The 12,255-nt window shown below is 39.0% G+C and overlaps 2 protein-coding genes across 5 annotated transcripts in view; one reads left to right on the top strand and one right to left on the bottom strand.

The window, feature by feature from the left end:
* The window catches only part of RPE (ribulose-5-phosphate-3-epimerase), a 96,575-nt gene extending 88,695 nt beyond the window's left edge, over window positions 1-7,880 (top strand). Inside the window, exon 5 of the mRNA XM_075528863.1 lies at window positions 6,228-7,880. Within this exon, the coding sequence (XP_075384978.1) occupies window positions 6,228-6,332 (105 nt within the window). The 3' untranslated portion in view covers window positions 6,333-7,880. The remainder of the gene's footprint in view (window positions 1-6,227) is intronic.
* Window positions 1-12,255, bottom strand: part of KANSL1L (KAT8 regulatory NSL complex subunit 1 like) — a 99,911-nt gene that overhangs the window by 69,818 nt on the left and 17,838 nt on the right. For all 4 annotated transcript variants that reach the window (XM_075528858.1, XM_075528861.1, XM_075528859.1 and 1 more), the window contains exon 2: window positions 2,504-3,620. In XM_075528858.1, coding sequence (XP_075384973.1) covers window positions 2,504-3,591 — 1,088 coding nt within the window. In that variant the 5' untranslated portion in view covers window positions 3,592-3,620. The remainder of the gene's footprint in view (window positions 1-2,503; window positions 3,621-12,255) is intronic.

Raw genomic sequence — 12,255 nt, 5'->3', positions numbered from 1 at the left:
CTTGAAGGTAAACAAGCTGCCATCTAGCTCAGAAGCAACAAAGCCCACATGGAAGAAGCATACCAGCCTGTACGATCATGAGGTGTTAAAGGGATGAGTTATGAGGCATCGAAGAACAAAATACCATATCATTGTGAATGAGGGGGAGTATGGAGTAGGAACCCAAAGCTCATCTGTAGGCAATTGGACATCCCCTTACAGAAGGGTGGTGAGGAGACAAGTCCGTCAGGGTACAGTGTAGCAACGATGAAACATACAACTTTCCTCTAGTTCCTAAATGCTTCCTCCCCACTCACTATTATCATGATCCCAATTCTACCTTACAAATCTGGCTAGACTAGAGGATGTACACTGGCTAAACTAGAGGATATACAGATAGGGAAGTGGAAACACAGGGAATCCAGGGCATATGATCCCTTCAAGACCAATGGAGAGAGTGGCGATACCAGGATGGTAAAGTGGAAAGGGGGAACCGATTACAAGGATCTATATATAACCTCCTCCCTGGGGGACAGACAACAGAAAAATGGGTGAAGAGAGATATCGGACAGTGTAAGATATGACAAGATAAAAGTTCATGGGGGGGAGCGGGTAGGGAGGGGTGAAAAATGGCATCAGGGGCTTTAGTGGAGAGCAAATGTTTTGAGAATGAGGAGGGCAATGAATATACAAATGTGCTTTACACAGTTGATGTATGTGTGGATTATGATCAGACAGAGTTGTATGAGCCCTAACAAAGTGATTTAAAAAAACAGAAAAAAATTCAGACACTCCTTAAACTAAAATATAAAATTCATGAACTAAAAAAAAATTTTGGAAAATGATATCAATAATGGATCTGCAACATGAAGAGTATAACCAATGGCACTGAATTATATATGTAGAATTTTTCGAATCAGAGAATATTTTGTTGTATTTTTTTTTCACAAGTAAAAAAAAGTACATGAGTAACAGAGTACAGGGGAAACATGTTCTAGAATTGATTGTGGTGATAATTGTACATCTCTTCTTGATATGACTGAATTATTGAATGGTATGGCATGTCGATGAAGTGACAATAAAGCTGTTAAGAAAAAAATTAAAATTTTTCTTTCCGAAAAGAAAAACGTTGTTCCTCTCCCCAAAATGCCATGTATATACATAGAACTTCTCATTATTTTAGGGATATTCACAGATTCCTTGAAAACCAGAGTAATAATTACATTTTATCTATTAAAATTAGGGCAATACTGGGAGGGTAGAGGGTGAATGGGTTGGAAAGGAGGAACCGATTACAAGGATCTACATGTGACCTCCCCCCTGGGGAATGAACAACAGAAAAGGGGGTGAAGGGAGACGCCGGATTGAGCAAGACATGACAAAATAACAATTTATAAATTATCACGGGCTCATGAGGGAGGGGGAAGCGGGGAGGGAGGGGAAAAAAAGAGGACCTGATGCAAAGGGCTTAAGTGGAGAGCAAATGCTTTGAAAATGATTAGGGCAAAGAATGTACAGATGTGCTTTATACAATTGATGTATGTACATGTATGAATTGTGATAAGAGTTGTATGAGTCCCTAATAAAAGGTTTTAAAAAAATTAAATTAAATGAAAAATCCAGTTCCTCAGTTACACTAACTAAGTTCCAAGTGCTCAATAGCCAAAAAAGGGTCGTGACTGTTGAACAGGACAGATCCATAACAGTTCTTGGAATGTTCACAAGATGTAATAACTAAAAAAAAATCTCTATTACTAGCTCAAGCAAATTTGTTCACAACAGAATTTCTAGTATCTCTCTTTTTTTAAGGCAAACTCATGGCAATAGTGTTGACTCTGATAGTAACCCCATGAGAACGAGCCGAATTGACCCTTTGGTCTGTAAAATTTTAGCAGAGTAGAAAGCCTCATCTTTCTCCAACAGTGTAGCTGGTGGATCTGAACTACTGACCTTGTGGTTTGCAGCCCAATTCATAACCCACCACCCCACCAGGATTCCTCTAGTATCTAGTATATAATTAAAAGTATCCAAGAAGAAGTACCTTGTAGTTTACATCATAGTTTTGTTTGGATTATATTAATCTAGCAAAACTTCACTAAATTGGTAAAGGCCAGAACTGAAAGCTTTGAGTATAATGTGAGTAGTCTGTACATACATGAAATAGTATAAGCATTGAAATTTTTACAATTCATCAAAAGTTTTAAAAAGTAAATATTATGCCATCAGCCCAAGTCAACTGCCATTGAGTCAATTCTGACTCATAGCAAAACTATAGGATCAAGTAGAACCTTTGGGTTTCTACACCATGATAAACCATTCTCTTTTCTTTCTCCTGCAAAATAGCTAATGGATTTGGACTGCTAACCTTGTGGTTAGCAGACTAACATGTAACCCACTACTGGATCAGGCCTCCTTGTCAATATGCTGTTAGGAAATCTGTTTCCTTTTAACATGTCTTAAAAACAAGAGAAAACTGTAGCTGTAAACAGAACAGTGGAAAGTCTAGTGAGAATTTTGCACTTACACTGCCACATTCTTTCTGATGGAACATGCATCCAAATCATCATCAGAGCTGCTATCAGTTGCATCGGAATCGAGGCCTTCCTCAACATGAGATAACAGCCGTGTAGCAGACAGTGCAAATCTTTGGATTTCTGCAGCTGAACATCGGGCAAAACCATTGTTTGAATCATCCCACAATGTATTCTCTGCAGTCACTGTGTTGCCTTCGGGCTTAATTTCAGTACATTTAGGTAAATTGTTATCCAAGATTGTGGTAGATTCGTGAAAGATCTTCATTTGGGGGAGCTGATGCTTCATAGAAAAATTAATTTGCTGACCATAGTGTTTAACCACGTGCTTTGCCAGGAGCATCTGTAGATGTTTCTGAGTTCTTCTAGCCTGGCTGAGTAAAACTTTCTGTTTGCTTACACAATGGAGTAAGCGAGCATTCACCTCTTCCTCTTTTTCAGCAGCTGAGGAACTAATAGGTACATCTGAGTGGCCAAGTCCAACTTTCTTTTGAGCCAAGTGTAATAAACCCTGTTTAATCTCAGCATCAGTAACTTTATCCCAAAGTGCATTCTTTTGGTACCATTTACAGTTGTGCAATTGTACCTTATCTACATCAGCGTCTTTGGTTATACTTGAATCCAAAATAATTTGTACATCTGTCATGCACTGGCTTGTGGTATCTGACAGAGGTTCCTTTATGATGAACTCTTCTGAATGAGAATGACATACTTTACTGAGCTGAATATTACTGCCATTGCACAGTATTTTTTTCAGCTTATTGCAATTTGTATCCCCCAATTTCTTTTGGTTATAATTCTCATCATATTTATTTAATGTAGAATTAGAACTCATTAAAAGAACTGTCTGATAATGTTTGGAAGACTGAGGGGAGCCAAAATGTTTTAAGTTGACAAAATTCGTATTAAGAGTGGGTTCTGGAGTTGGAAATCCCAGCATCTGAGAGAAAGTGTCTCCTTTTAGCTGTTCATCTACAGTTCTTGGATTTTCCATGCATAGCATCTTGTCAGACTCCATGGTACTTGGCAAAGATGAAAAGTAGATACGCTTTGTTGCTGCCTCCCTCAGAGCTGGGGTCATGGCGATTCCTACAGATAATTACTGGAAACCTGGAATAAGGTAAAAATAAACAATCAAGTGTCTAGAAAATAAATTTTATGTGTATACTTGTTCTAACGGCAACATTTTAGATATTTCTGATTAAAACATGAATGGATCCAAACTCCTCCTTATCTCCCATTCCAAACCAACATTATTATCTCTGCAATTTTCTGGCTCACAAGGGATTCAACAAGTATCAAACAAACTATTCCTCTCTTTGGGAGCCAAATAGCCACAACTGCAAGGACAGTTGCACACTTCCTAGCAAAATAAAAAGTTCAACAAACATTTGTAAGTGTGATTAAATCTCAGGATTACACATTTGCACAAGATTAAGTGAAAGTCAAAAGGTAAAGATGTCCAACCCGAAATCTGGGAAACATACAGGAAAACATGACTCAACTCCGTACTGTTATAAAAAAGGATTACTTACCTTTATTAAATAGAAACCATTGGTCTAAATTTTCATTTTTCAAGCTAATCTTCACAAACTTAACAGTATTAATAATAATGAAAAGATGTTAGAGTAAAAAGATCTACATAAGCTAGAATTACAACTAAGGATGCATTTATATAATTTTAATTAAAATTACAAAAATTTATAATATGCATATATTTTTCCTAAAATAGCAGTAATTTTTCCCTTTCACAACTGGATAGTCATCAGTTATATTTATAGAATGTGTTACTCCTGCCTGGAAAAGTAGAGAAAACTGTGCCAGGTTACCACTAAGAATTAATCCCATAACTAAACAAATTCCATTTGTATTTTTTTAAATCATACCTATTAAAAGCATTTATGCACTTAAGAATTAATCCAGCACCATTACAAATTATATAAAAAGTTTTAATTATCATACCTAGTTAATGAAAAAAATTTGTATAAGTTTTTGACGATATCTACTACTTCGAAATTCTTGACACAGTAATTCATAATTTGTTTCAATACTCATAAACATGATGAGTGACAGACACTTATGTACTTGGTACCTATGTACGTTGGTACTAGTTGAAACTATTCTCTTCATTCCTATTTAAAAACAATAGTGCTCTACAAAGATTAGCAAAGAGAAACAGGCAAATCAAAGTTTCTTTGTAATAAAAAATACTGTAAACAGGTATTTTTATAATATATAAAAACTATATATTTGTATTCAAAATATATAAAGACCTCCCTTAAATGGGCAAAGGATACAATCAGGTACATTATCAGAGATAATGAAATCCAAATAGTCATTACATTAGAGTGAAGGGAATATAGATTAACATTGCAAGAAACTAGTTTTCTAACCCTCAAGTTGACAAAAGTGTTTTAAAGCAAAAGTATAAATTATGATGAAATGAGGAAAAATAAAATTTCTATCATGGATTGAACTATCTGGACCATAAGAAGAAGAATGCAACATCAGGATTGGAGGAAGGCTTTTAACAACCTGCAATATAAAGATGACAAAACCTTGCTTACTGAAAGTGAGGAGGACCCGAAGCACTTGTGATAAAGATCAAGGATTGCAGCCTTGTTCATGAACACTAACTCAAGGTAAAGAAGATCAAAATCCTCACAATCGGACCAATACGCAATGAGAAACAAAGAAAAGATTGAAGTGGTCTGGGATAGGGGGAAGTGGGGGGTAAGGAAGTGGTGTTAACTAACCCAGGGACAAGGAAACAACATGGGATCCAAATTGATGGTGAGGGGGGAGTGGCAGGTCTGGTAGGGAATGATCAAGGGTAAGGTAAAGAAGAGGATATCTTTGCATGAGTCCATAATATGACGGAACCAGCAATAAAGAAATAAAAGGATGTATTGCATTGGGAAAATAGATGATTGACAATGTTGTACTTTTTTGCTTCTATGGGTTTTTGTTTGCTGTTATATTAATTGGTCTGACAGGGTTTTGATTTTGTCATGGCTGCCAAAGTAAACCTCAGTCATGCATATCCCAAAGGATGCTGGGGTCCTACTTAACTCTAGCCCCAATCCAAAAAGTTAGTTCTGATAACATGGTCCTGCTCAATGCTCACCCTCATGAAATGATCACTGAAGATAAGGGTACTACAGCAAAGTGTGGTGAAGAAAGCTGATGGTGCCCAGCTATCAACTGGATTAGTGTCTGAGATCTGAAAGGCTTACATTCAAATAAACAGCCATCTAAGAGAGAAGTCAACTAAGTCCACATGGGAGGAACACACCAGTTTGTGTAATCCAAAGATGACAACAGAAAATTAAAATATGACAAAGGGTAAAGTATCAGAGCTAAAATTACGAACACCCACTTGGTAGAAGGCTATAGAGGGCAGTGGGAGGTCAAAAACCCTCTGCAGAGTAACTAGTCAGATCCCTACCAGTAGCCACAGGAAAGGGTCTCCAATGGCCTTAATGTCAGATTATGCTAGATCCAACTTGATACTTGATCACCTGACCTCCATATCTGACCTAACCTAAATTTGTTCTAGGTACAATTATGTCTTGCTTGTTCCATGACAAAAATTTCTTCCCTGGCTTTTTAAATATTGCGGTTGGTCTTTTCTGTCTTACTCATTATTTGTATTTTATCTTTATATTATTATTTTATCCTTACCACGTTCTTTCAATTTTGTTTTTTGTTTGTTAGGTTTTCCAGTTTGTGAAGCACAGAAGAAGTGGCTGCACAGAGATAATAACTGATGCCAGGGTCTACGGGGACATAGGGTTGGGGAGTAGCAGACAAGAAGGATGATGGGACTTTGGGAGTAAACAATGAAGGCATGACAGGGTAGGGAGCACTAGAACTGACTGTGATTACACAACTAATTTTAAAGACAACTTAACCATGAGGGGAGGAGGTTTTATAAAATTGATTGTGGTAATAATTGTACAATTCCTCTTGATATGATTGAATAATTGAACTACGGAATTGTATGATATGAAGATTAGGTACCAATAAAACTAAAAAAAAAAGTACAGTCACAATTCTCCTTGGAAGCAAGGATGGTGAGACTTTGTCTCCGATACTTTGGACAAGTTATCGAGACACTAGTCCCAGGAGAGGATAGCATGATTGGTAAAGCGGATGTGCAGCAAAAAAAAAAAGGAAGACAGATTGACACAGTGGCTGCAACAACGGGCTCAAATATGACAACAGTCATGAGGGTGGCTCCAGACTGGATCGGTTTAGCAGTTTCACAATAGTGTTAAAAATACATTTGTCACAGATGCACACGGATGCAGTGCTTGTAATAGCAGAACATTCTTTCAAAGCAAACAACCTACTTGTCTAACAATAAAATAATATGAGGAATACTAGAAAACACTTTTAAAAGAATGAACTACACTACTATGTATAAATATGAACCTAACTCCCAAACCAAACCCATTTTTGGCAGTTCAATTCTAATTGTCAGAACTGTGCTTCAAAGGAGAACTACACTTCACACACAATTTTCTTGGTTGCAATCTTAGAAAGCAGATTTCCAAAGCTTTCTTCCATGCATGCCTCAAAAAGAATGTTTTTTTAATGCAGAATATACATAGATAGTATGGGACCCTTAAATTGCATATACAAAATCATACATATATATACATTTGTACACACACATATCTGTGTGTGTGTGTGTGTGTGTGTGTATGTAGTTAATAAAATGGGTAAGAAAAATATCCAAAACTGTCAAATTCACCTAGTGGTGAAAACATAATTTCTTTAATAAATGTTTCTGGAAAAATGCATTTCCACAATATCTCATGCCAAATATAAAAACTAACAAAATTAATCAAAGAGCTAAATTTAAGGTTTAAAATTATAAAACTCTTAAAACAGGGGTGATACTTGGGGCTAGTCTTCAACAATGAATTATTCTTAGATACATCACTGGAAAATGTTTATTAATCATCAAAAGTAACATTGTAAATACCCGGTTTGCAGAGGGCTATGGGTAACAGTGGAAGCCCAAGCTCCATTGGCAGGGTCCCCCTGGGGATTAAGCTTCTGATGAATCCCATCTGACAATGGTCCAGCAGTGTGAATAGCCTTGCTATCATACAGCGAGCACGGCAAAGTGGATTATGGAAGATGTAGTTCTGGTAATATGTCATACCCTATCATTTGAGCTCCCTTCTGACCCATTTTAAAATTGGTTCCGCTTTTAATATTTTGTTTTCCTGAAGGTTTTATATATTTCATCTAGTCATTGTAGTATTTATTGCTGTTGTTGGCTTGCTTCCTATTTGTGTTTTATATGATTTTCAATATATGAAATTTAGGATAAATAGATCTATAGAGGCAGTACCTAGATTGGTAACTGCCTAGGAGTGTGGCAGGGGAGGGTGGGGGAAATGCAGCGCTAACTATGAGTATAAGAAGAAAATGTTCTAGAATCTATTACAGTGATAAATATAAAAATCTATTATGACTAAATGATTAACTTATATGATATGAAAAATGTATGTCAATGAAACATTTTTTAAAAGGTCTTGGAGACTCATTACCTGTCAAGGTAAAAAAAATTTCTGTAACAACACAAAAAAACAAACAATTGAAAAATGGGCAAAGGACTTGAACACACTTCACCTAAGAAATGCACATGGGTCAATAAACACATGAAAAGATGCTCAACTCATTAGTCACTCTTGTTACTAATGCTAGGGTTCATTGAATCAGTCCATTCATGGCAACCCCACACACAATCAAACATGAACATTGTAATCCAATGGTGTTTTCACTGATTTTTCACAAATAGATCAACAACTCTTTTTCTTAATCTAGTCTGGAAGTTCCATTAAAACCTGTTCAGCATCATAAACTCACTGTCATTGAGGCAATGCTGACTCAAAGCAACCCTTTAAGAGAGGGCATAACTTCCCTTATGAATTTATTAGTCTGTACCTTTATACAGCAGAAAACCCCATCTTTCTCCCAGAGTGCGGGTTTGGAACTACTGACCCTGTGTATGACAGCGCAACTTGTAAGCAGGATGCCACCGGAGCTCACTTGTTCAGGATCCCCACTAACAGACAAGTGGTGGCTGCACTTGAGGTGTACTGGTGAGGAATCAAATCCCGGTCTGTTACATGAAGATGTGGAATTTCCACTGACACATTACTTTCTCTCTCCTTTGATCATTATTGAAATGTGAATCAAAACCACAATGAGCTAATATTCTGCTCAGAACCCACGAAATGGCCATGGATAAAAAACTAAAAACAAAAGGATAAGGAGGAATAGAATTCCCTCCTGGTATTGATGGTAAGATTAAAACAGTTCAACTGCTGAGGAAAACAGTATGACAATTCATTTTTCCCCTTGACCTCCCATATTGTTGTGCGCTATCAACTCAAAAAGACACTATAGGACTGAGTAGACCTACCCTATAATGGTTTCCAGGCTGTAATTTTTGCAGAAGCCAATTGCTACATTATTCTTGCATAGAGTGGTTAATAGGTTCTAACTACCAACCATTCAGTTAGCAGCAAACCATTCAACCACTGCATTCACAGGGCTAGATGACCAGCAGTTCCACTCCTAGGCATACCGCTAAGAGATCTGAAACAACAGACATATAAATGGGTACCCCCCAACACCGGAATTGCACTGGACAGAGCTTTCATAGTACACATTTTCCCCACTAGGCGACATAAAGGAACTCACTGATAGTTAGTGTGCACAGTGGTGTCACCTGGGAAGGTTCTCTCTGGTCACACTGAATTTTTTTGTAAAAGTTGTTTTGCTCAAACCTCGTTTTTTTGTTGTGTTCAATTTAAGAGAACAGCGTGTGGCTGTGAAATTCTGTTTTCTGCTCTGGAAAAAAGCCTGAGAAACTGTTGCGATGTTGAATACTGCTCACAAGGACGGCGCTATGAGAAAAATTCAAGTGTATGAGTGGTTTTTCTCGTTTAAAAAGGTGAAATGTCCAATTTCAAGGAGTTGGAAGCAACCCAAATTTCCATCAACTGACGATTGGATTAAAAAGTTGTAGTATAGCCATTCCATGATACCCACCTTCCCGACATGATCACTGAAGACAGACGTGTGCATAAGCAAAGGTGATGAAGAAAGCTGATGGTGCCCGGCTATCAAAAAGATATAGCGTCTGGGGTCTTAAGGGCTTGAAGGCAAACAAGCAGCCATCTAGCTTGGAAGCAACAAAGCCCACAGAGAAGAAGCACACAGCCTAAGTGAATACAATGTGTTGAACGGTCCAGGTAGCAGACACCAAGGAACAAAAACAATCATTGTGTGATCACCTTCTTCACATAAATGCTGAAGACGAATGTGTGCATAAGTGTGGTGAAGAAGGCTGATGGTGCCCGGCTATTAAGAGATATAGCGACTGGACACTTAAAGGCTTCAAAGTAAACAAGCGGTCATCTAGCCCAGAAGCAACAAAGCCCACAAGGAAGCAACACACCAACGTGTGATTGTGAAGGGCAGAGGAGACCAGGTTTCAAACAACAAAGGTGGTGGGGGGTGGTAATCACATCACTGTGAATGAGGGGAGTACGTGATGGGGACCCAATGCCCATCTGTAGATAGCTGGACAACCCTTGCAGAGGGGTAGTGGGGAGATGAGTCACTCAGGGTAGCAACAATGAAACTCAAAACCTACCTCTAGTTCTTGAACGCTTCCTCCCTCCCAATTATCATTATCCCAATTCTGTCTTACGGACCTGGTTAGACCAAAGGATGTACAGTGGTGCAGTAGGGATCTGGAAACACAGGGAATCTAGGACGGATGAACCCCTCAGGACCAGCAGTGAGAGTGGCGACACCGGGAGAGAAGGGGGTGTAGAAAGGGAGAACCGATCTCGGGGATCTACGTGTAACCTCCTCTCTGGGGGATGGGCAATGGGAAGGTGGGTGAGGGGAGACACCGGGCAGTATAAGATTAAATAATTTATAATCTACTGAGGGTTCATGGGGGAAGGGAAGCACTGGGAGGGGGGGTGAGGGAAAAAAATGGAAAACGAGCTGATTCCAGGAACCCAAGTGGAAGGCGAATTTTGAGAATGACAAGGGCAACGAATGTATAAAGGTGCTTTACTCAATTGCTGTATGTATGGATTGTGATGAGTTGTATGAGACCCAATAAAATGTTTTTTTAAATAATTGTGGTATATACACACAATGGAATACTACGTATCGCTAAAAAGCAATGATGAACGTACTAAGCACATCGCTGCATGGGAAGAACTTAAGGAAATCATGCCAAGCAAAGTCAAACACAAAAGGGCAAGTATAACATGAGTCCCCTGCTGTGAGTTTTAAAAAAATGCAAACAGAACATAGGGAAAAAGCTACTGTATACAATCCTTCCTGGGGTGAGGACCAGGTAATATGGCAGGGACCATATTAAATACAGGGATACACATGGTAGACAACTAGAAAAGTGGGGAAAGGAAAAATAATAAAGGATAAAAAAATGAGTAGTTGGGGCACAGAGCAAGGGGAGTGTATTGTTTGTATCTCCACAGGGAAAGAGGGACCAGACTTCAACCCAGTGCTCCAAGATGTGAATGCAACATGCCAGTGTAGAGTTGGGAACCAGTAGAGAGGTCTGGGGGGCTGGCCCCGATCCCAAATACTAAGTGGACACCTGCCCCTACCCCCAGAAGAATTTATTTCAAAAGATGGGATTGAATCTGCAGCTCCGGAAGAGTGACATATCTAATCGGAGCACACGGGAGCAGATGAAGGGGGAGGAGGAGAGATTGGAGCACATCCTGGCCCACCAGGCCTTGAGGATGATGATCCCAATTAGAGCAGCCAGTCCACAGAGGACCACATGGCCAGCCCCACTATGAGACATGACGCTCCTCACTGATCCATAGCCCTACAGGGGACACCACCAGAGATGGTGTGGAAATCACACCCGATCTCATCCCGCCACACAAAGGCAAAACATTAAGGGGGTGCAACAGCAAGGGAATGGAGTGGCAAGGTCCCCAGGGAATGCTGAAGGTGGACTTTGGGGCCAGGACGGGGTGCCCCAACACATTGGATGGGAAAACACTCCTAAAGGGCAACAAATGATCCTTGAACTACAAGTTTTTCTTTCTTTTTGTGTTTTGTTATTGGTTTGTTATTTTGTTGTATGTTGTTCCTTGGTTTTGCTCTGGCTTGTTTTTGTGCATGTTATTATTTCCGCAGGTCTGTCTAAATAAGATAGGCTGGATGAATAATCCGGAGGAAAAAAATAACAGGAACGACAGTTCCGGGTGTGGGGAAAGGAAGTAGTGTTAACAAACCCAAGGACAAGGGAACAACAAGTGATCCAAATTGGTGATGAGGTGGGTGTGGGAAGCCTGGTAGGGCATAATCAAGGGTAATGTAACTAAGAGGAACTGCTGAAACCCTGGTCAGGGCTGAGCATGATAGTGGGACAGGAGAGTCAAGGGAAAGAGAGGAAAGAGCTGGGAGACAAAGGGCATTTATAGAGGTCTAGATAAAGATATGTACATATGCAAATATTTTTCTCTATGAGGATGGGGAATTAGATCTATGTGCATATATTTATAGGCTTAGTATTAAGGTAGCAGAAGGACATTGGGCCTCCACTCAAGTACTCCCTCAATGCAAGAATACTATTAAATTGGCATTATATGATGCTCAACTTCCCGACATAACCGCTGAAGACAAAGGAGGTGAACAAGCAAATATGGTGAAGAAA

Source organism: Tenrec ecaudatus, chromosome 13 (assembly GCF_050624435.1).
Source record: "Tenrec ecaudatus isolate mTenEca1 chromosome 13, mTenEca1.hap1, whole genome shotgun sequence".
NCBI lineage: Eukaryota > Metazoa > Chordata > Mammalia > Afrosoricida > Tenrecidae > Tenrec > Tenrec ecaudatus.
This window is presented reverse-complemented; position numbering and strand designations above follow the sequence as displayed.